The following is a 24697-nucleotide window of genomic DNA, read 5'->3' on the forward strand; positions in this document are numbered from 1 at the left end:
CCTACTTATCACTGTCTTACAAAGTCACTATCTTTTCTTTCCTGAAATGCCTTCACTTCAGTGCTGAGAACCAATCCCAGATTTGCCTCAGAATCTTAGACAACGCCCAGTATTATTTATGTACCTAAATACCGTTACCTTTCTTTTCCTGTGGTGGAGAAAGGACACTCGGGCACCATGAAGAACTTGGCACTCAACTAAAGCCAATGGAGTTGAAAATGTACTGCGAAAGAGAGACTTATTTACCTCAAATCCAGGGCCACAGGTGCATTTTCCAGTCACACTATTGCAGTCAGCACCATTTTGGCAGCTGCGGATCTGCTGACATGACTCGCCATAGAATCCTGGAGAACACGTCTCGTTGCAGTAGAGCCCCGACCAGCCAGGCTTGCAGGAGCATTCCCCAGACACAGGGTGACAGCTGCCAGGAGGGGATGGAAGGATAAGTAATTCAGGACTAAAAATGACAATCTACAACTGAACAGTTCTTGAGATCTAAATTAGAACGTATTTATAAAACTACTAGTACTGGCATTTTAAGACAGTCATCACTGTCCTGTAAATAGGTGTAGGAAGCTGTAATACTTTTGAAGGATTTTGATGGGTTTTCATGAAGTCAGACTAATTGGCAGTAAGATTTATACATTAAGAATGGGAGCCGATATATATATGTATGCACATATCCCTCAGAGAAAGCAAGAGACAAAAGAAATGCCACCAGAACGTGTCCTGAAAAAACCCTAATCCCAGCCTAACTATACCATATTAGTTGGTGATGCAGAATGACCTCCCACAGTCTTATTTACAAATGTGAAGCAGGGGTGGAAGATCACCAGAAAGAGCTTACAAGACAAAAGAAAAACCCTTCTAGAAAAGTACGTAGCTACAGTGTGCTCTTTTTACACCAGGTGTCACGTGAGTAAAGACATGCCAAAACCAGCCTGAAATGCTGCAATTCCTACATTTTGTACATTCCTGTACAAAACAAGGCGCTAATGTTGACAAAGGCAGACAGAGGCCTTTTTCGCTTCTTCCTGCAAACTGCATCTTCAGAATGACAAGTTTCTGTAAACCCCCCAACCTGTGATGGGAAGTGGCAGGGACGTATGGATCTGCTCATACCAGGTCACAGCGCTGTTGCTGTACCCCACTGAGGAAACGGGGTTTATATGGCCTTAGTCTCAGCCAGCCAGTGCTCACTCTCTGTTTTCTCTTGACTGTTGAGTACCAAGGGAAAAATGGATACTTTCACCTGGTCACAGAGAACAGAGGGCTGGGTTCAATACACACTCCAGCTCAAATCCTTGCATATCTACCAAAAGAGGCAATGGACAAGAACCATTTCTGAAAAAACTCTTTGCATAAGAGGCTTGTTACCTGCTGGTGCTCTCTGGACCCCTGGAAAATAATAGAACCTCCCAGGTATACCTATATCTAACCCTTCACAAAGCATAGAGGCTGACAAGCATGAGGATTGGCTGGAGCTGCCATCAACTGACCACATCTATTGATTTCAGTTATTTTGCACTTACAGCACACCAGAACGTGCAAGGGATATATGATCTATCCTGCCTACACACAGTGAGCAATGTAATGATCTACCCACCTGGTAAACAGAGACAAAGGTCCCACTTTGTCATAATATTTATTTGGCGGGTAAGCAACCAAATAAATACAGCAATGAATATTAAGATCACATATAGCTGCAAGCACTGTAATTCAGAAGCTCTTTTGGGCTGAGAGTTTCCTGATCCAGTTAGGGAATACCAGATTCTCTCACAAGTCCTTCGCTGCTTCAGATTGCATGAAAGTACTAGAAAAATCAGGAAATCTTTCTTTTCAGATTTCTATCTTCTCTACAGAAGAACAGGTTCAAGGGTGTAAAGCCTACCTCCAGGTAGTGGGCCTGTGCCAGGGACATCTTTTATCACACTTGAGACCATAAATTCCTTCAGGACAAAGCCTTGTTTCACACTGCTCTCCAGTGTATCCTGCTTCACAGAGACAGGCACCACCAATATGGTAGCATTTCCCACCATTCATACACTTGCAGGGCTCAGCACATTGCACCCCGTACGTCCCCACTGGACACTCCTCTTGGCACATATGAGAAAAACAAAGAAAAAAGTGGGTTAGTTCCCATCAAATACAGCTTTGGGACATTCCAGGGAAATCGAGTTTATGAGCAATCTCTATACGGCTCTAAAAAGCCTCTGAAGTGGAGCAGTGATTTATAGAAATTCATGTTTCAAGTACTTTATGTCAGAATTTGTAACTTTTAGAAGTAAACTGGATTCTCCACTTAGCAATAGCGTGAACAGCCAGCAGATTTCTGTGCCCCTGTAGATGCTCAGGGCCTGGCAGTCCTCTGGCAATCACGCTCAGCAGTCTCTGATGAGAACCTTTTCTAACTGTGTTTTCCAAACACACTATGTTTGACACAAGGCACGGCAAAATGTAATAGAAGTCACAAGAGCCTTCTGACTGAGGTCAAAGGGGTATATGTGTTCATATCATGCCTCCGCAGTACTGGCCTCAATCCCTTACTCGTATCCAAGTGTCGAGGTATTTGCAACTCTGCCCTGAGGGGAGCAATAAAATCCCCATTACTTCAAAGGTGCAGCGTAATAATAGAGCTAATAACCCCCTACAAATGTTTCCCAGTGAAGTTATACAAATCAGCTGTGAATGGATTGTCTCCAAATGACCATCTGGAATTCCAGCACTGCAACTCCACTTACTTTTTAAACATCACCTTCATGACCTTCTGAAACACTGTCTTCCTGGTGAGGACAGTGTTGTCTCAGCCAAAAGGTTTTAGGCAAAACGGGAATTTAAAGTCGATTCTCCCAAGTTAACTCCGATCATGTAGAAATTGTTACCGATGTAGGAAAAGTTAAGGGTTCAGAGTGCAAAGTACATGACACTTCACGTACCCTTCACGGTACCTTCTGAGATTACAGTAACCAGGATGGCATCTCTTCATGGACCAAGAATTTAGAAGAAGAGGACCCTGCAAAGTATTCTGCCCCTTTTGTAAGTGCATATAACACAAATCTAGCCTTGCAATAGCATCAAGAAACGACGTCTCCTTAACTCCCCTGTACTGATTTTAATGCCGAGTTGTACCCCGCTTTGTGAATCATGCGGGTGCTAATTACAAGGCCTCACCAAGTCTCTGAACCATGAGGAAAAACACGTCTTTATGGTGACGGTGAATGAAAGGTGGGTGAGGAAGTTTCACACCACCGATCGGCTACATCTGACTGTAATAAAAAAGGCACGCTTGATGTGCTGGGTGTACGTGCTGGTGTTTTAGGCCTGGCACCCTGTTCTGACCAGAACTGAAATGAACACCTCGACTCTGCGTGTGATTAGCTCTTTTCACACCAGGGGGTTTTTGATCATGGGATGGTTTATTTGGCACTGGGATTCCTGGCGGCAGATGGGGTCCACCTGTCCCAAAGGGGAACAAGGATCCTAGCCCAGCAGTTGGCAGGGCTTGTGGAGTGGGCTTTAAACTAGGTCTGAAGGGGGAAGGGAATAAAACCAGGCTAGCGGGAAAAGCGTGTCAGAGTCAGGGGTGGGAGTCTACTGTGGACTGCCCAGCCAGAACAACAACAACATTGATGAGTTATTCTTCAAGGGACTAAGAGCCACCTCTAGATCCCCTGTCCGTGTCCTTACGGGGGTTTCAACTGGCCAGATGTTAGCTGGGAACACCACCACAGCTAATACAAACAGGTCCAGGAGAGTCCGAAAGCAACTGGATGGTAACTTCCTTGTTCAGGTATTGAGGGAGCCAACGAAGAAAGGTGCCCTCCTAGATCTCTTGCTCATCCACAAAGAAGGACTTGGGGGGAAGTAGAAGTAGGTGGACTTCTTGGCCACAGAGTAGTGGAATTCAAAATCTTTGTTGAAAGAAGGGAAACTGCCTCCAAAACTTCAACACTAGATACAGGGAGAGCAGATTTTGGACTGCTCAGGAAAGTAGCTGGTAAGGTCCCCTGGGAAACTGCTTTTGAAAGTCCATCAATGCTGGCCACTTTTTAAGTACCACCTCCTAAAAGCACAGGAATAGGCAACTCCAAAACATTAGAAATCAAGCAGGTGGGGCAGGAGGCTGAGCAGGGACGTTCCTCTAGAGCTCAGCAGAAAAAGAAAGTGGAAGCAAGATCAGGAAATGTGCGGGGATTACGGGGACACTCTTCACCTTTGCAGGGAGAAAATGTGTGTGGCCAAAGCTTAGAGAGAGCCGAGGCTGGACAATACTGTGGTAGACAGTCTGGGGTCTTCAAATACAGTAACAACAAGAGGAGGACCAGAGAGAACATTGGTCTGTTGCTAGATGAGAACGGTCACATTACTAACAGGGACACAGAGAAAGAAAAGGAGTTTAACACCTTCACTGCCTCTGTCTTCAACAGAGTCGATGGGCTTTGGGACTCCAGATGCCTCAAGTTGGAGGCCCATGACTGCAGTAAACTCCTAGCGAATTCTGACCATTCAGTGACGTGCTCTGACCTGGCTGGCCCTGTGTGGAGCCAGGACTTGGAGTTGATGATCTTCATGGGTCCCTTCCAACTCAGGATATTGTATGATTCTGTGAGTAGTTTTTGCATAAGAACTTGGTTTTGGACTGGTTTTATAGAAGCCTAAATATCTTGCATTCAAGAAAAACCCACTCTGATTCTGGAAGAGACAGGCATAATGGGAATAAGGGTAACAACTGCTGCCCAATGACTCACTGCCACACCATGCACAACTCAACTGAAAAATGTACCAGCAACACCAGGAAAATTTAACTCTGAAAAGTATGAAAGCAAGCAGTGTTTTTCTGTTGAAGTATATACAAGCACAGTTCTCTTTCTACAGGAGAGTAGAATTTGATCTAATGCAAGTTAAAAGGCTTGCAGTTGTACTGCATGCTGTCTGTTTGCTGGTGGTTAACAACATAAATATGAAGGCTCTATGAGCTTTATTAAAGACTGAGTGGCAAGATCTCAAAATAGACACTTGTTCCTAAATGACGTGCCAGATACTTTGCTCAATTGCTAACGTGCTCACACAGACACCTCACTGGTGATGCCATTTTGTTGGCATTAGATGACATTCAAACACATCTGGGAAGTAAGCTAAAGAAAGGAAAATGAGCCTTTGGACGGGTAAGAGTGCTTACTGCACCTCCTAGGTGCACTTGCTTAGTGCATTACTTGAGCTACAAGACCTCCTTCTGCACCTAAGGAAGAGTGAGGATTCTTATCTATCTAAACATTTGTGAGTCATGGAATCAGATTGATGACAACAATTCAATAATTAAAGCTGTACTTCCTTTTCTGAGGGAGTACTTTGAGGTTATTTTTTCCTTGGTTAACTTCTTCTTGGAATATTTCTTCTTCTTTAACAAGAATTAAAATCAGCGGCTCAAGTGCCATGTACTGCAGAATGAAGACTCCCAAGGGAGAACTGCTTTTCTACAAAGGCCTGAAGATTTTTAGGCAATGCATGACTCAAAAATATTTTTGATCCTCATTTTATAAACTAAGAAATTCAAGTGTAGCTACTACCAGTAAGAGCTGACATCATAAATTAAATCTTAAATCCTAAGTCTTAATCCAACTTTAATAAGAAAACAGAAAACTCGCCTGCTGAACATATTGCAAAGGCACTGGTGTTGCTTGGGTAAAAGCTTCCAGATGAATTCCATGAATTGGATCCTCGATAATCAGACATCCAATGTCAAACCACCTGCAATGACAGCCAAGTTAGAGTCTGTTGAAAAGCAACATGTTAGCCCTTGAATGATGACCGTTTTACAACCTCTAATACAACTGTAGTTAAAAATTTAACAATGACTTACATCAAGGCATCCCAGCATTTTTCAAATCAAATTTGCATGTATCAGTTCATGTATATATAAAAAACTGAAGTGCCTGTGTTCCCTTGTAAAAAATTCTACGGCTCCGGTTGTTTCATGTATTTTATATGTGTCTACATATAAATGACATTTTATTCTTTAAAGCACTGGAAGCAAGACCCTTTGAGTCAATGAGAAACAACCCTCTCCCCACCTCAGGGATATATTTCAAGTTCTCACTTGTCAGGAAGCAATTCCTCAATGAAGTTTTCTACCGATACAGCAGGCTGTTTTTCATGGATTACTCCAGTCCGGCGCAAGCTGTCTATTCTTTCTTGGGCTCCCTACATGGGAACATGATCTGTTAGACAACATTCTCTTTCAATCACATCATACAACACTCAGAGATGAGTGCAAAAACCCCTCTGGAGCAGAATTTTCAAGTTAAACAGAAAACAGCGATTTAAAAAAATTACTCTTTTTATTCAACAGTAGAAAAACCAAAAAAGTCATGAAAAAGCACCATAGCCTTTCCCAAACAGGAATCTCAAACAGTAACACAAGCTATGATAAAACTCATGTTTGAAAAGCTGCACAATGAATTCCTACATACTAAATGTAAGAATGGAGCTGTTCAGGAAGATCCTTGGCAAGTGTTGATCAACCTGTCTTTCACCTACAGAATTAGTTGGGAGACAACCCAGTCTCAAAGGCTCTCTTAACTTCTGATTACATTTTTCCTATTCAATTTCTCATGTTTAGTTTTCATCCCAAAGTACTGTGCTAGTGACAGACTAAGAACAAATGCCTGATACACTTTCAAACTACAGTCATATCACAATGCATGCCAGATGTGATGGCAATCAACTGCTTTAGAAGAAAACGGACATAAATGTTCTTCACTGCTGTGACCGCGTTTGCACAAGAACCCCAAAAGCTATTCCAACAAGCAGCTTCAGAATGATCTAACGGAACAGGCGGCAAGTTACACCAAAAACAAGAAAAGGAGAAGTCTCCCAATGCCACAGACTGACATTCCCCTTAGGGAAAATCAGATTTTTCTGGGTCAATGCCCCATCCCTGGAAGTGCTTAAGGTCAGGCTCGATGTGGCTTTGAGCAGTGTGGTCTAGTGCAGAGAGTTTCAGCCCCCTCTGCTGAGGACAATTTGTAAGGTCATTTCCAAACCCAACCACTCTCTCATCCTACGTTTCCATTGCCCTTCTCTGTGCTGGAGGTACTTTAGTACTTACTTTTAAACCTGCAGCGTAGCCCACAGGTTGGGGTGCGATGTTAGACTGCGCAGCCTCTCCAGTAACAACGGCCATTCCAAAGACTTCTTGAAAGGCATCTCGAATGGCTGCAACTTTCACCTCTTTGGTAGAAGTAACCACTATGTCCAGTTCTCTCCCAGTTTCTGTAAAACACAGGTGTGTGTATATATATAGAGAGAGATGTATATCTATGAGCGTGTACTATTCTTCATTCCCATTACAAGCCAGTTTAAATACATTCTACATCTTAAGACTATGCTTCAGTTGGTCTTCTCTTTCTCACACGTTGCACAAAAGTTCTTTCCTGAAGCAGAAGTCACTTAATTTAGCTAGTCACCTAACTTTTACTTCCTAAGTGATTCATCAATGAAAAAAGGACAACAGGAACTGAGGCGTATTCTGCACCTGAAACAAAGCATAGTGCTCATTTAAGATGACAACTCATGGATTTAGAAGAATAATCCTGACATTCACCTCCTGCTGCTTCTGCTGAAGACAGAATATTGAACTAGATGAACCACTGGGCTAGAATCTCTCTTTTAGGGGGAAAGACTGACAGAGATAGGCACGTTCAGCCTGCAGAAGATAAAGCCAGAGGGATCTCACTGATTTGTACACATATCTGAAGGGAGCCTGCAAAGAGGAAGAAGCCAGACTCTTTTTGGTGGTGCCCATGGACAGGAGCAGAAGCAATGGGCACAAACTGAAACAAAGGAGGTTCCATACAAACATCTGAAGGATCTTTTTAACCATGAAGGTAACCAAGCATTGGCACAGGTTGTCCAGAACCACGAGGAAGTCTCCATCCTCAAACATACTCAGAAGCTGCCTGGATGCACTCAAGAGAATCAAAGAATGGTAGGGAATGGAAGAGAACCTTCTGCATTCCAGTTTGTGCCCATTACCCCCTGTCCTGTCACTGGGCACCACTGAAAAGAGTCTGGACCCATTTTCCCTTCAGATATTTAGGAGTATTGACCAGATCCCCCCTTAAGTCTTCCCCAGACTACCGAGACCAAGCTGATTCACCCTTTCCCCCTATGAGAGATGATCCCGTTTTATTCCACATATTGCCCACTGCTTTAGTACAATGGTGCAGCAATGTGGTCAGCTGGATCACACCACAGGTCCAATTGAGTGACAGCTCAGAAAAACAAAGCGCACAAAGGTGTTAATGCTTTCTTCTCTGCCTCATCAGTTTCCTGACCAGCTTCACCTACATGCAAAGAGCAGCACTAGCACAACTAAGAAGGAGGACTGCTCACCAGACTGCTGCAACAAAAGCAAAAAGCAAAACAAAACAAACAAACAAAACACAGCAAGGAAAAAACACCTAAACCAGCCAAACAAAAACCCAACCCATAAAACCTGTCCAGTACTCTGACAAATTGTAGAAATCTCAGCTCAGTTAGACGTGACATGAATGTACTTTAGTAAAACACAAAATTGTGACTACCACAATGCTGCTCCTTCCTATTCATTTTAAAGCTCTAACTGAGATACTATGCTTTTCATTCCAGGCTCAATGCTCAGCAATACTTCACAGAATCACAGAATCATACGACTGGAAGAGACCTTTGTAGATCATCAACCCTTTCAGTAAACATTTCTTTCTAATATCCAATCTAAACCTCTGCTGGCGCAGCTTTGTGCCATTTCCCCTTCTCCTATCTCCTCTCACCTGGCTGAAGAGACCATTGCCCACCTCCCCACAACCTCCCCTCTGGTAGTTGAGACTTTATTAGACTGTTTTAGCCTTTTCAATGTTCTTCCCAAGTGTTTCAGGAACTGCTTCAAGTTTGCTGAGCTTCCTAAAATAGTATAAATACTGTTGGGCTAGAAAAGCAGAACAGCTGAAAGTCAGAAGAAAGCCTCAAAAGCGATGTAAACACCGTTGTGAGCACGCTTACCTTTTGGCTTGTCGACCCTCAGTGCGATACCTTACACACCGGGATTTAATCACCAGATCCAACAGAACACATACAGCATATTTTAAACTCAATTCCATATCACTCCCTCAAACAGAGAAACAGGGAGGTGGAAGAATGAGGAATCATTAGTTGTACTGAAGCTGTCAAGTGTTGGATGTGTGGAAGCACACGTCAGAGTCAGGTTTTTAAACATCAGACAGAATCTGTGAGGCTTAACTGTCAGTTGTTGCAGAAATGCAAGCTGGATTCTCTGTTGAAGTGCATACACGGCAGTGCTGCAGTTATCTCTGTTTCTGCTCTTGAAATCGATTGAACTACCTTTTTTGCTCTGCTGTTCTTCAGAAATCCAACACCATTCTTTTAGATGTCCCTCAAGGTAGATAATAGGCCAGTAAGACCCTGTCAGTGTTTGTGCTTACATTTAATGAACTTTTAGGTCTGTCAGCAGCTCCACCTGGAATTTGGCTGGAGAAGATAGAGCGTTTTTTCAGCGTTGTTTAGAATCTACTTATAAATTGAGGAATTTCAGCTCAATTTCAGCTGTAAAAATATTTGTTAGTAATGGGCCATTCAAAAATAGGTCCTCTTGTCTGTAAGGTCATAAAAAAGAGGCTCTTCAGTTGGAGTTGTCACAGTTTGAGTCTAGCTACCGAGTCTGATGATAGCTGTAATTAGTATTTGTTAAATGTTCAAGACTTCCCGTCCCAGAATAGGAGGAAATCAAGTGTGTTGCCCACCATCACTGGCAGGCCTGTTTCTGCATTGGTGCGTGAGAGGATGGCGGTGATGATATTTGGCCTTTGCTGTATCCGAAAAGTCACGCACTCCTGGTCACGTCTTGCAGCATTTGTGCTGGCGAGTGAGATGCACCAGGCATTACAAAGTGTAAATGTGGTAAGAAGACCACGAAGCAGCTTAATACTTGGGTTTTGTTTGGTTGGGTTTTAACTGTGCTATTGTGAGTTTCTTGGGGAAAAACGAGAAAATGATATGGAAGTCTGTTTGCTTATGTTTAGGGTGTAGCTGAGAATCCCATGGTGAAGTCTGTTCTTGATAAACCCAAACATTCAGTGGAGACCATGATTACACCGCTGGACCCTGGCATGGTTCCATATATCAGTAAGTATTTGTGACAAACCATTAAGTAATGCATAGAATGTTAGATTAATGTAACAGCACTTGAAGTTTATCTGGAGAGTGTGTTAATTCTGTCACAGTTACGTGGTGATTTCTCAGGTGCGTTGTCCAGTGAGACTCTCACTCTGCAGGCTGATTTTTTTATGTGCGTCTTAAGGTTCATTTACTTGTGTATTCTGCTGTAGTTTAGGTAGTAGCATAGTAATACCCTTCAGTTCAGGTTGTGAGAGATGAGCAAGTTACAGAGAACAAAACGGTGACAAGTCCTTGTCTGTAATCTGGAAGTCACTGGAGTAAAGGGGGGCTCACTATGCCACATCACACACAACTCATTCTTCCAGATTTTCTTTTTCAAAAGGCTTTGAAAGCCCCTCCAAAAGTCTCCAGTCCCACTGGGATGTCAATCTTGATTCTTCCTTCCGATTTACAATTGCACAGTACAGATAGTAGTGTTGCTCCTGAAGGCAGCTCAGAGCTCACACACAGTCCCTGCATCTTTCTGCCACAGCCTTCACGACGCTACTCAGATGTAGCATGTCACAGCTCCAAAAAGGTTACAGGCTCATGAGATGCTGTCAGTTGTTGCTGCTTATTTCCTCTCTACGATTAGATCGCACCACAAGGATTATCTGTTCTGCATTATACACTCCGTGCCCTCTAGCAGAATAGAAAAATCCTACAAAATACCACAGACACCTCTTAAGAAACCCCTCCTCAGTGGAAGAAACACTTATTTGCCTCTCCCTGAGGAGACTTGTTTGGTTTAGAACAGGCAGGACTTGCATCCCCTAAAAAACCAATTCAGTTCATTAGGAAATGATAAAAAAACCCAGGATGTACAAAGAATCAAAGAGGTTCTGACATTTCCCATGATTTAAGGGCATGTGACAAAACCTCTAAGGTAGAAGGATCTCCCTGTCACGAGCACCTAGACGCCTGCATTTATGTAGTCATTCCTCTTCTGGAAAGGAAAGAAGCACAGTTTCAGCAAACGCGCCTATTAAAAACAGCCACCTGCAACTGAGCACAGAGGAAAGACAGGACCTAGAGCAACATGCCCTTAAAAGTTGTATCTTGTTAGAGACAACAAAAAATGGTAGTTCCTTCTGAAAGGTAACATACAAAACCACAGAGCTTTATAAACCCCCACAGCCCTCCAGCAGGTGTTCCACCTTGGGCAGTAGCTACTCTGGGGTCTTCAAGCTCCTCAGGAAAAGTGATTGCAGAACCAGTTCCAGGAGCCAAAGGGGAAGAGAAAGTTGCTTGCTGAGTAATAGGATCTGTGAAGACACCTAGGAAGAGGGAAAAACAAGACACAAGTACTGCGTTTCATTTCTTATGCCGTAGCAACATGCAATTGTTTTACAGGAAAATGAACAGGAAGAATAGAATAATACTGGGCTGATTCCTTTCATTTCTTGAAGGCCCCAGAACAATCCTGCTTGTTAGAGTTTAGCAGAGGCAACTACTGTGAATGAGTTCAACAATATCTGCTCATAGAACCGAGCCTACCTGCACCTGATGTGTAAAATTAAACAAAGACATGTTAGCTTAAGAGTGGTGCTTTTTATTGTCTTCAAATTTCCATAGGTCTTTCTGGACAGACTGCTTATAAGACATGTCACAAACAATGGTTAAAGCCTGACTCAACTGCAGCTGAAGAGCTAAGTTTCCATTAGGCTAGTAGAAAATCACCTCAGTTCAGCAACTACAGCACTCGCTTGCATGGCAGGCAAGTATTTTTCACTGTCCTGATGCAATTTAGTAGCCAGAAGCAAGAAAAGAGAAGCTACTCTCATGTGACGGACGACTTCTTACAGATAGCGAGCTTCTCAGAACAAAAACTTGCCCATTAGGAGATTACAGCCTGAGATACCTTACCATTCCGTGGAAATACAATGGCTAAAATTGCCTCTGAGCTGAACAGCAGCAACACAGAAATAAATGGTCAGCTGGGCTTTCCTGGGCACATTTTAAAATACTGCTCTCAAACACTTTTCTGTGAGCCTGAGTGCTAGCAGAACTCTGTGGAAGAGGACTCTTGTCCTACACCGTGATCGTACTTCAAAGGCCATTCTCCATTCCTCCGAGCGCAGCTACTCAGTAATTAAGTGTCACAAGAATACTAAAGAAGCTGAACTTGTGGGACTCTAGCAGACTGCTGAAGTAGCCACCCAGGAGACCCCTCATCCTGTCTCACAAGCACAAAGGTCTATATACAAAAGGTTACCTGTGACGGGAGGTGCAGAGAATGATGGCATCAGTGGGCTCTGTGGTGCTCGACCAGCGTGGCCTCTGGTGATATCATATGTTGAAGACATGGAAAATCCTGAAATCGGGGGACCAGCAGGAGGTGCAGGAAGACCAGAGCCAGCAGTAGAGCTTAATGAAGGAGCTGTAGAGAACTGCGACACAGAGGTACTAAAAGACGAAGGGGCAACTGGAGGTCGGGCTGGAGTTAGAGGTGGCGCCATAGTAGAAACTGTTGCAGATGGCACAAGTGGAAAAGAAGATGAAGTCATCATAGGAGGAGGAAGTGGAGATGCTCCAGCTGCCAGAGGTGCTGAGCACTCAGGAGAAGATGACAGGCTTGGTGTAGCAAGGGGACTGGACAAAGCTAGGGGAAAAAAAGACAAATGGAATTTTAGAAACACCGAGCCTTCATCTCAGAGATTCAGGTATGTAATTGTTCAGCTAGTTTACAAGTAAGTTTTGACCAAGTCTGCTTTTCTCCTTTCAATGGAAAAAAGTTTAGTACTGCTTGAGTTTGCAACCACCACCAATTGCCCTCAATTTCTGGAGATAGTAGCCTGGAATCTCTTTTCTTCTCTGACCCTATTTATCACAGCTAAAAAGACGAGTCAACATTTGACCACCCATTTTGTAGCAGATGAAGTGGGCCTCAGAAATTTCCAGCTAGCACGCTGAGCCCCAGGCAGCCCTCTCTTCCCTGGCACCCAGCTACCCAGGCTCCTAAACGCTCTGCTTTCTGTGTTTCAGTCTGGCCCCCAGCTGATCCTTGGATAAGCCAATTTTGTTCTCTAAACCAAATTTAGACAGAAAATTAAGCCAGAGAAACAGAAAACACTGGTTTTTACAGCACTAAGCTGTTGGATCAGCTCAGATGTGAAACTGCACTCAGCCTAAACATTGATGACAGTCAAGTGACGTGCCAAGTTACCGTAAGGAGGTCGTTTCCAAACTTTATCACGCACACCAGTCAATAAAAAATGGAACATGCACACCCCCAACATAGCTACAAAATACTTACATGGGCCACTGTCCTAGTATATTCCATAGATTTTAAAACATACAGAACAGAAATATTAAAAGGATGAGATAAAGATCAAGAAACTCTTCTGCTCCCACTGAAAATTAGTATTTGAATAGTATATTCATAAAACAATATGTTATGTTATTAACGGTTAGCACAATATATAATACCATTAATAATATTGTAGTGTGAGCAATGTTACTACAGAAGCCTCATTAATTTTACATCAGCAATTTGGAGGTCTGGTTCTATATTCCGATTATGGCTTTAATGGTTGTCACACCTGGAAAAAATGCCTTACAAAGACACACAGACCCAAATGAAAAGGTGTTGCTGGATGTGCTTACAAAACCATGCTATTTGTTTTCGTCTCCCAGCCATCAAGTATATGAAGGCTTATCTTGAAATTCAGCATTTCCTGAATTTCCTGAAGCAGAAGTCACTTAATTTAGCTAGTCACCTAACTTTTACTTCCTAAGTGATTCATCAATGAAAAAAGGACAACAGGAACTGAGGCGTATTCTGCACCTGAAACAAAGCATAGTGCTCATTTAAGATGACAACTCATGGATTTAGAAGAATAATCCTGACATTCACCTCCTGCTGCTTCTGCTGAAGACAGAATATTGAACTAGATGAACCACTGGGCTAGAATCTCTCTTTTAGGGGGAAAGACTGACAGAGATAGGCACGTTCAGCCTGCAGAAGATAAAGCCAGAGGGATCTCACTGATTTGTACACATATCTGAAGGGAGCCTGCAAAGAGGAAGAAGCCAGACTCTTTTTGGTGGTGCCCATGGACAGGAGCAGAAGCAATGGGCACAAACTGAAACAAAGGAGGTTCCATACAAACATCTGAAGGATCTTTTTAACCATGAAGGTAACCAAGCATTGGCACAGGTTGTCCAGAACCACGAGGAAGTCTCCATCCTCAAACATACTCAGAAGCTGCCTGGATGCACTCAAGAGAATCAAAGAATGGTAGGGAATGGAAGAGAACCTTCTGCGTTCCAGTTTGTGCCCATTACCCCGTGTCCTGTCACTGGGCACCACTGAAAAGAGTCTGGCCCCATTCTCCCTTCAGATATTTAGGAGTATTGACCAGATCCCCCCTTAAGTCTTCCCCAGACTACCGAGACCAAGCTGATTCACCCTTTCCCCCTATGAGAGATGATCCCGTTTTATTCCACATATTGCCCACTGCTTTAGTACAATGGTGCAGCAATGTGGTCAGCTGGATCACACCACAGGTCCAATTGAGTGACAGCTCAGAAAAACAAAGCGCACAAAGGTGTTAATGCTTTCTTCTCTGCCTCATCAGTTTCCTGACCAGCTTCACCTACATGCAAAGAGCAGCACTAGCACAACTAAGAAGGAGGACTGCTCACCAGACTGCTGCAACAAAAGCAAAAAGCAAAACAAAACAAACAAACAAAACACAGCAAGGAAAAAACACCTAAACCAGCCAAACAAAAACCCAACCCATAAAACCTGTCCAGTACTCTGACAAATTGTAGAAATCTCAGCTCAGTTAGACGTGACATGAATGTACTTTAGTAAAACACAAAATTGTGACTACCACAATGCTGCTCCTTCCTATTCATTTTAAAGCTCTAACTGAGATACTATGCTTTTCATTCCAGGCTCAATGCTCAGCAATACTTCACAGAATCACAGAATCATACGACTGGAAGAGACCTTTGTAGATCATCAACCCTTTCAGTAAACATTTCTTTCTAATATCCAATCTAAACCTCTGCTGGCGCAGCTTTGTGCCATTTCCCCTTCTCCTATCTCCTCTCACCTGGCTGAAGAGACCATTGCCCACCTCCCCACAACCTCCCCTCTGGTAGTTGAGACTTTATTAGACTGTTTTAGCCTTTTCAATGTTCTTCCCAAGTGTTTCAGGAACTGCTTCAAGTTTGCTGAGCTTCCTAAAATAGTATAAATACTGTTGGGCTAGAAAAGCAGAACAGCTGAAAGTCAGAAGAAAGCCTCAAAAGCGATGTAAACACCGTTGTGAGCACGCTTACCTTTTGGCTTGTCGACCCTCAGTGCGATACCTTACACACCGGGATTTAATCACCAGATCCAACAGAACACATACAGCATATTTTAAACTCAATTCCATATCACTCCCTCAAACAGAGAAACAGGGAGGTGGAAGAATGAGGAATCATTAGTTGTACTGAAGCTGTCAAGTGTTGGATGTGTGGAAGCACACGTCAGAGTCAGGTTTTTAAACATCAGACAGAATCTGTGAGGCTTAACTGTCAGTTGTTGCAGAAATGCAAGCTGGATTCTCTGTTGAAGTGCATACACGGCAGTGCTGCAGTTATCTCTGTTTCTGCTCTTGAAATCGATTGAACTACCTTTTTTGCTCTGCTGTTCTTCAGAAATCCAACACCATTCTTTTAGATGTCCCTCAAGGTAGATAATAGGCCAGTAAGACCCTGTCAGTGTTTGTGCTTACATTTAATGAACTTTTAGGTCTGTCAGCAGCTCCACCTGGAATTTGGCTGGAGAAGATAGAGCGTTTTTTCAGCGTTGTTTAGAATCTACTTATAAATTGAGGAATTTCAGCTCAATTTCAGCTGTAAAAATATTTGTTAGTAATGGGCCATTCAAAAATAGGTCCTCTTGTCTGTAAGGTCATAAAAAAGAGGCTCTTCAGTTGGAGTTGTCACAGTTTGAGTCTAGCTACCGAGTCTGATGATAGCTGTAATTAGTATTTGTTAAATGTTCAAGACTTCCCGTCCCAGAATAGGAGGAAATCAAGTGTGTTGCCCACCATCACTGGCAGGCCTGTTTCTGCATTGGTGCGTGAGAGGATGGCGGTGATGATATTTGGCCTTTGCTGTATCCGAAAAGTCACGCACTCCTGGTCACGTCTTGCAGCATTTGTGCTGGCGAGTGAGATGCACCAGGCATTACAAAGTGTAAATGTGGTAAGAAGACCACGAAGCAGCTTAATACTTGGGTTTTGTTTGGTTGGGTTTTAACTGTGCTATTGTGAGTTTCTTGGGGAAAAACGAGAAAATGATATGGAAGTCTGTTTGCTTATGTTTAGGGTGTAGCTGAGAATCCCATGGTGAAGTCTGTTCTTGATAAACCCAAACATTCAGTGGAGACCATGATTACACCGCTGGACCCTGGCATGGTTCCATATATCAGTAAGTATTTGTGACAAACCATTAAGTAATGCATAGAATGTTAGATTAATGTAACAGCACTTGAAGTTTATCTGGAGAGTGTGTTAATTCTGTCACAGTTACGTGGTGATTTCTCAGGTGCGTTGTCCAGTGAGACTCTCACTCTGCAGGCTGATTTTTTTATGTGCGTCTTAAGGTTCATTTACTTGTGTATTCTGCTGTAGTTTAGGTAGTAGCATAGTAATACCCTTCAGTTCAGGTTGTGAGAGATGAGCAAGTTACAGAGAACAAAACGGTGACAAGTCCTTGTCTGTAATCTGGAAGTCACTGGAGTAAAGGGGGGCTCACTATGCCACATCACACACAACTCATTCTTCCAGATTTTCTTTTTCAAAAGGCTTTGAAAGCCCCTCCAAAAGTCTCCAGTCCCACTGGGACGTCAATCTTGATTCTTCCTTCCGATTTACAATTGCACAGTACAGATAGTAGTGTTGCTCCTGAAGGCAGCTCAGAGCTCACACACAGTCCCTGCATCTTTCTGCCACAGCCTTCACGACGCTACTCAGATGTAGCATGTCACAGCTCCAAAAAGGTTACAGGCTCATGAGATGCTGTCAGTTGTTGCTGCTTATTTCCTCTCTACGATTAGATCGCACCACAAGGATTATCTGTTCTGCATTATACACTCCGTGCCCTCTAGCAGAATAGAAAAATCCTACAAAATACCACAGACACCTCTTAAGAAACCCCTCCTCAGTGGAAGAAACACTTATTTGCCTCTCCCTGAGGAGACTTGTTTGGTTTAGAACAGGCAGGACTTGCATCCCCTAAAAAACCAATTCAGTTCATTAGGAAATGATAAAAAAACCCAGGATGTACAAAGAATCAAAGAGGTTCTGACATTTCCCATGATTTAAGGGCATGTGACAAAACCTCTAAGGTAGAAGGATCTCCCTGTCACGAGCACCTAGACGCCTGCATTTATGTAGTCATTCCTCTTCTGGAAAGGAAAGAAGCACAGTTTCAGCAAACGCGCCTATTAAAAACAGCCACCTGCAACTGAGCACAGAGGAAAGACAGGACCTAGAGCAACATGCCCTTAAAAGTTGTATCTTGTTAGAGACAACAAAAAATGGTAGTTCCTTCTGAAAGGTAACATACAAAACCACAGAGCTTTATAAACCCCCACAGCCCTCCAGCAGGTGTTCCACCTTGGGCAGTAGCTACTCTGGGGTCTTCAAGCTCCTCAGGAAAAGTGATTGCAGAACCAGTTCCAGGAGCCAAAGGGGAAGAGAAAGTTGCTTGCTGAGTAATAGGATCTGTGAAGACACCTAGGAAGAGGGAAAAACAAGACACAAGTACTGCGTTTCATTTCTTATGCCGTAGCAACATGCAATTGTTTTACAGGAAAATGAACAGGAAGAATAGAATAATACTGGGCTGATTCCTTTCATTTCTTGAAGGCCCCAGAACAATCCTGCTTGTTAGAGTTTAGCAGAGGCAACTACTGTGAATGAGTTCAACAATATCTGCTCATAGAACCGAGCCTACCTGCACCTGATGTGTAAAATTAAACAAAGACATGTTAGCTTAAGAGTGGTGCTTTTTATTGTCTTCAAATTTCCATAGGTCTTTCTGGACAGACTGCTTATAAGACATGTCACAAACAATGGTTAAAGCCTGACTCAACTGCAGCTGAAGAGCTAAGTTTCCATTAGGCTAGTAGAAAATCACCTCAGTTCAGCAACTACAGCACTCGCTTGCATGGCAGGCAAGTATTTTTCACTGTCCTGATGCAATTTAGTAGCCAGAAGCAAGAAAAGAGAAGCTACTCTCATGTGACGGACGACTTCTTACAGATAGCGAGCTTCTCAGAACAAAAACTTGCCCATTAGGAGATTACAGCCTGAGATACCTTACCATTCCGTGGAAATACAATGGCTGATCGACCAGCGTGGCCTCTGGTGATATCATATGTTGAAGACATGGAAAATCCTGAAATCGGGGGACCAGCAGGAGGTGCAGGAAGACCAGAGCCAGCAGTAGAGCTTAATGAATGAGCTGTAGAGAACTGCGACACAGAGGTACTAAAAGACGAAGGGGCAACTGGAGGTCGGGCTGGAGTTAGAGGTGGCGCCATAGTAGAAACTGTTGCAGATGGCACAAGTGGAAAAGAAGATGAAGTCATCATAGGAGGAGGAAGTGGAGATGCTCCAGCTGCCAGAGGTGCTGAGCACTCAGGAGAAGATGACAGGCTTGGTGTAGCAAGGGGACTGGACAAAGCTAGGGGAAAAAAAGACAAATGGAATTTTAGAAACACCGAGCCTTCATCTCAGAGATTCAGGTATGTAATTGTTCAGCTAGTTTACAAGTAAGTTTTGACCAAGTCTGCTTTTCTCCTTTCAATGGAAAAAAGTTTAGTACTGCTTGAGTCTGCAACCACCACCAATTGCTCTCAATTTCTGGAGATAGTAGCCTGGAATCTCTTTTCTTCTCTGACCCTATTTATCACAGCTAAAAAAACGAGTCAACATTTGACCACCCATTTTGTAGCAGATGAAGTGGGCCTCAGAAATTTCCAGCTAGCACGCTGAGCCCCAGGCAGCCCTCTCTTCCCTGGCACCCAGCTACCCAGGCTCCTAAACGCTCTGCTTTCTGTGTTTCAGTCTGGCCCCCAGCTGATCCTTGGATAAGCCAATTTTGTTCTCTAAACCAAATTTAGACAGAAAATTAAGCCAGAGAAACAGAAAACACTGGTTTTTACAGCACTAAGCTGTTGGATCAGCTCAGATGTGAAACTGCACTCAGCCTAAACATTGATGACAGTCAAGTGACGTGCCAAGTTACCGTAAGGAGGTCGTTTCCAAACTTTATCACGCACACCAGTCAATAAAAAATGGAACATGCACACCCCCAACATAGCTACAAAATACTTACATGGGCCACTGTCCTAGTATATTCCATAGATTTTAAAACATACAGAACAGAAATATTAAAAGGATGAGATAAAGATCAAGAAACTCTTCTGCTCCCACTGAAAATTAGTATTTGAATAGTATATTCATAAAACAATATGTTATGTTATTAACGGTTAGCACAATATATAATACCATTAATAATATTGTAGTGTGAGCAATGTTACTACAGAAGCCTCATTAATTTTACATCAGCAATTTGGAGGTCTGGTTCTATATTCCGATTATGGCTTTAATGGTTGTCACACCTGGAAAAAATGCCTTACAAAGACACACAGACCCAAATGAAAAGGTGTTGCTGGATGTGCTTACAAAACCATGCTATTTGTTTTCGTCTCCCAGCCATCAAGTATATGAAGGCTTATCTTGAAATTCAGCTAGCAAATGTTCATCTTCCTTGATGTCATTCAATTCTTCTGGAAAAATCATCAGAAGGTGTTGCACCTTGGTATTCCTAATAAATGGGCTCAAAATCCACCCAAACTAATTCATCTGGAAGATTTCTACATAGTTCAGGAAATTCTCTTTGCCAATTTACATGTACAGCGTGGAAAGGTTTTTTTGTGTGACACTTGCAATGATTTTGGCAACAGGAATGCATTGACAACGTAAACACTTTCAAATACCACTTTTCAAAACACCTTCTCAAACGCATGACTTTCTTACAAAGAAGTAGATCACTCCTCCTTAAAACACCACCTTTATCTTGAAGGGACAAACTGTAAGTGTGTTTTGGGGTTTTTTTAAATAACTACTGGGTAGCACACTGCTGATGATAGAGAGCGGCTCAGCAATCACTTCTGCCAGCTCCCTCAGGACACATGGATGCATCCCATCCGGGCCCATGGATTTATGTGCATTAATTCTTTTGAGACCCTCCTGGACCACCCCCACCTCAAACAGAGGGAAGCTCTTCATTTCCCAAACTCTATTACTTACTTCCAGTGCTGGGGGTCCCGAGGGGCCTTTGAAGTGAAGACAGCAAAGAAGGCATTCAGTATCTCCACCTTCTCAGCATTCCCCATAACCAGGACACCCTTCTCATTCAGCAGTAGACTCCCATTATCCCTGGTCATCTTACTATTCACATATCTAAAAAAAACCCTTTTTATTATCCTTTATGTCCCTTGCCAGTTTGATTTCCTGGTGGCCTTTAGCCTTCCTAGACGCATCCCTACAGGCCCTCACAACATTCCTATATTCTTTCCAGGTGCTCAGACCCTTTTTCCACAATTCATAGACCTTCTGCTTCCCTTTGAGGTTACTCATGAGCTCCCTGCTCATCCACACAGGTCTACTGCCATGCTTTCCTGATTTCTTGCTCAAAGGGATGTATCAAGAGGGATTATTCCCCCATCACCCTTAGCTCCGCCTCCGATGAGTCACCGCACCATGCGGTCAGGGGGTCTTGCTGTGGTGGGCGAGGGGGAAGTTGGGTGCCTCTCTCTCTCTACCTTTCTCCCTTCGCTTTTTTTACCCTCGTGGTTCTGTGCCCAGCCTTGCCGCTTTCAGGAAGGGTCCCTCAATGCGGTCTCCCACTCCAGAGCCCTTCTCCTCAGCGACTCAAGAGGAAACATCCTGCCGCTGCAGGTGCAACAGCTGGGGCACATCCAGAGATGCCTGAAGGCAACAGAAACTGGGCGGAAGGGACAGGTGGCAGGGGGAGATCACAACCACCCACCCAGCTCAAGGCCTGTGTAAACGCCCCAGTCCAGCACCTTCAAGCAGCATGCCTGCTAATTTGACTATGCTTGATGCGTTAATTACTCACCAATTAATGGAAATTTAGGCAGGCTTTTCTAATCCTGTAACAAGAGATACAGGTTGTAAATTCTGTGTGTAGGGGGCTAGTTTGGTGGAATTGCCACCTAGCACCCGTCTCTGTAGAGACATGGAAATAATCCTAAACCTCTGCTCTTCTTTCTCACCTCTGGGTGATGACAGGTTGCTCCAACCCGCCATGGCTGCGAGCAACCTCCTCTCTGAGCTGACATGGTTGCAGGCCTTTGGAGTGACTCTTCCCCTTTGTGCCCTATGTGACTGTGGCTGGATTTTGGCTGCGAGGAACATGGAAGCACTTGCCCTTTCCCAGGAGACTTGTCCGAAGCTTGGTGAACAGTGAAAATGGGCAACTTTATTTCAAGAACTGGGCTGAAATCAGCAACTGTGTGAAACCCTGAGGAATGTGGGCGAGACAGAGCAGGCCTCTGACGCTGCGTATCAGAGGCCATTGGCCCAGCAGCAGACAGCGGTGGTACCATGCTGCCCAGCCTGGACGCTGTCCCTCCTGCTTCCTCATGCCTTGTCTTCCCACATGCCCCGCAGGAGCTCCCGCACCCCAGTGAAGAACTGCACCAGTTTCTCAATGGGAAATGGGCAGGAGGTAGGCCCACCCGCTGGAGCTGGTGTTGGGGCTGGCTTCTGCCATGGTCTTGAGGTGGTGAGGAAGTGACTCCATGCCTGTGCTGTTGGGGTACTCCTGAATGCCGAGCTGGCTCCCATCTGGACCAGGATCCATTCATAGAAGTGCTGGGTGGACGTGTAGATGCCAGGCCGCCTTGCTCTTGCACAGCCTGTGCCCCAGCTGGTCAATCCCACGAGCCAGAAGTACTCGGCATTCTTGTCCTGGCAGACAAGGGGGCCACCACTGTCACCCTGAGGGGAAGGAGAGAGCATGAAGGTGGTGTTGGGTGGCCATTGTCAGCACTATGGCTAGCTCCTTCCCATGAGCCAGAGATCCCCCTCTTGCCTCTGAGGGGATTGACTCTCCCTCAGCTCCGCGCAGTGATGCTGGATGCACAGAAGACTCATCTGCCAGGACTGGGATGTGGGCCTACAGGCTATCAAGAGCCCTAGGTGGGCCAAGGTGGGGCACCGGACAAGGACATGCTCATGGGGAAGGAGAGGCAAGTCCCAGCAGTGCTGGGAAGGTGACTTGCCAGGCAAAGCCCATGCCAGCAGAACTTTGGGCTGTTGTGACAGGGCTGCTAGTGGTGCTGGGGACCGGTTTGTCGCAGACTCCTACCTGGCAGGTGTCGATGCCACCCTGGGGATAACCAGCACACAGGTTGTGGCTGTGGATGGCCCCTCGGTACCAGTTGCTGCTGTTACACTGCTTGATGTCGATGAGGTAGACCTTGGCCTCCTGCAGCCTGTCGGTGGCTTCTGCAGCTGTGAGCAAAGAATGCAGCAGCTCATTCCTGGTTCTCCTCCCTGGTCTGGGTAAGCCCCTTGCCTAGGGCTTGGCTTGGCCTCCAGAATGCACTGTAGCAGTGTTTGCTTTGTGTCTTGCTTTGACTAATGGGTCAGGCCCGCCTCCTCTCTCTAGGCACACATCCCCATGCAACCTGACTGTGTCGACATTTCGCCTCTGCTGCCTGAAAGCCCAGCCCGCCTCCCCAGTGTTCCATGCTTGCTCTCAGGACACAAGGAGTGCTCAGGAACTCACATCTTGCAGTTGTGGAGCCCCAGCCGCTGACATAGCAGTTGGTCAGCTCTGAAACTCTCAGCGAGGCATCAGGCACACAGGCAAGCTGGATGTAGTCATTGCACTGGACAGGCTGGTCCAATTCCATAAGCGCGATGTCATTCTTCTGTGTGATGTTGCTGTAGTGCTCGTGAACAATCACCTGCATGATACGGCGCACTTGTGCCTCAGGACCCAGCCGCGTCAACTGCGTGGCACCGATGACCACATGCCACATGCTGACGTCCCTGGAAGGCAGACAGAGAGAGCACTCAGAGCCAGCGGAGCTACGTGCTGTCACAGCCCAGCCGTTGTCTGCCACCTGCTCTTGACAAGGCAGAGAGGAAAGTGGTGCTACAGAGGGCCCAACCACCCTAGCACGCCTTGGGCACCAGGAACTTGGAGCTGGAGGCTGCTGGGAAGCAGTGGCGTGAGCCCACCTTTCTCCTGAGCTGGGCTGGGGAGAGTCCAGACAGTGGGTGTCCAGCGGGCGAATGGAACGGGATGGGGTGAGGGTAGCCTGAGGTGCTGTGGGCAGGGCAGCTGGGAGTGTTGTGTGCTGTTCCCTACTCCTCCTTACCAGACGTTGATGAAACAGTGGGCTGCTGTAAGGACCCACTGTGGGTGGATCAGGGAGCCTCCGCATATATGCCCTGTGCCCACGTTCCAGGGATTCTGGATGCTCACAATCCAGGGCCAGGCTCCCTTCTGGGCATCTCTGCCGCCCACAACACGCGACATGCCTGAGTTCCAGGCCATGGGCCGGTGCCCGCAGGTCCTGTAAGCAGAAGATCGTTACTGTCCTGCTCAATGACTTGCTGCTGTTCAGGCTGAAGGTCAGCCGTCTTCCCTCCCCGCAAGGTGCTGTATGGACAGGAGGGCCAGGGAACGCCATGGAGCGTGCACCCATCTGCCTCTGTTTTGGCTTTAGCCCCGTAGACAAGCGGTGCCAGCAGCCTGGGTGCTGGCAAAGATCCGAGGGCCCCACAGGGGGTTCAGGAAGCCGTGGCGTGACCATGGGGGACAAGTGGAAACCCTCCAGTGAATCCCATAAGGCTTGCCCATGCTACCTTCAAGAGCCAAGGGCCACTTACCAGCAGGTATCCCATGTGCCCTGCACAGGCCAGCACAAGGACAGCAAAATGAGGAAGGAGAGCAGTTTCATGTCTGTCAGGAGGAGCAGCAGGAGAACGTGGTAGCTGCAAGAAGCAAGCAGAGCTTGTTACCCACAGCGCAGCAGCTGACAGAGTGCTCACAGTACTCCCGTTGCCTGGGGTGCCCTTGGCCGCAGGGCTGATGTCACAGATCCACTGGTTCCAGGTGCTAGGCACAGCCTATGGGGCGAGGGGAGGGGCAGCATGGGGGCGTTCCAAGCTGAAGAGAGGACAGAAGTGGTGCTTGGACACCCCTGGGGTTACCCATAAAGATAAATTTTCATGGGGACAGAAATGTGTTTGGGTCAGTGCTTTGACACTCTTTAGTTTAGGGGTAAACGTACTGACCTGCTTTGCTAACAGCTCTGCTTTTGAAGAAGGGCGGAAGGAAGGACTGATAAGAAGCCTGCTCTGCTCAATTGCTAACGTGCTCACACAGACACCTCACTGGTGATGCCATTTTGTTGGCATTAGATGAC

The 24697-nt window shown here is 45.2% G+C and overlaps 3 protein-coding genes across 3 annotated transcripts in view; all 3 read right to left on the minus strand.

Moving 5' to 3' along the window:
* Positions 1-21560, minus strand: part of LOC311203241 (protein PRRC1-like) — a gene marked incomplete at both ends in the record, with an annotated part of 32362 nt that extends 10802 nt beyond the window's left edge. Inside the window, 8 exons of the mRNA XM_084277896.1 lie at positions 5646-5748; positions 6098-6201; positions 7109-7272; positions 8395-8401; positions 11338-11489; positions 12428-12814; positions 18544-18618; positions 21527-21560. Coding sequence (XP_084134022.1) covers positions 5646-5748; positions 6098-6201; positions 7109-7272; positions 8395-8401; positions 11338-11489; positions 12428-12814; positions 18544-18618; positions 21527-21560 — 1026 coding nt within the window. The remainder of the gene's footprint in view (positions 1-5645; positions 5749-6097; positions 6202-7108; positions 7273-8394; positions 8402-11337; positions 11490-12427; positions 12815-18543; positions 18619-21526) is intronic.
* Positions 1-24697, minus strand: part of LOC311203699 (uncharacterized protein) — a gene marked incomplete at its 5' end in the record, with an annotated part of 77625 nt that overhangs the window by 12923 nt on the left and 40005 nt on the right.
* On the minus strand, positions 21894-23805 carry LOC311203242 (acrosin-like; the record flags this gene model as incomplete). The annotated part of the gene is made up of 4 exons (XM_084277897.1): positions 21894-22253; positions 22624-22769; positions 23047-23312; positions 23645-23805. 4 exons carry the CDS (start codon positions 23803-23805, stop codon positions 21894-21896), a joined length of 933 nt encoding a protein of 310 aa, XP_084134023.1.

The sequence above is a fragment of the Gallinula chloropus genome (genome assembly GCF_964237585.1).
Source record: "Gallinula chloropus genome assembly, chromosome: Z".
Classification (NCBI taxonomy): Eukaryota; Metazoa; Chordata; class Aves; order Gruiformes; family Rallidae; genus Gallinula; species Gallinula chloropus.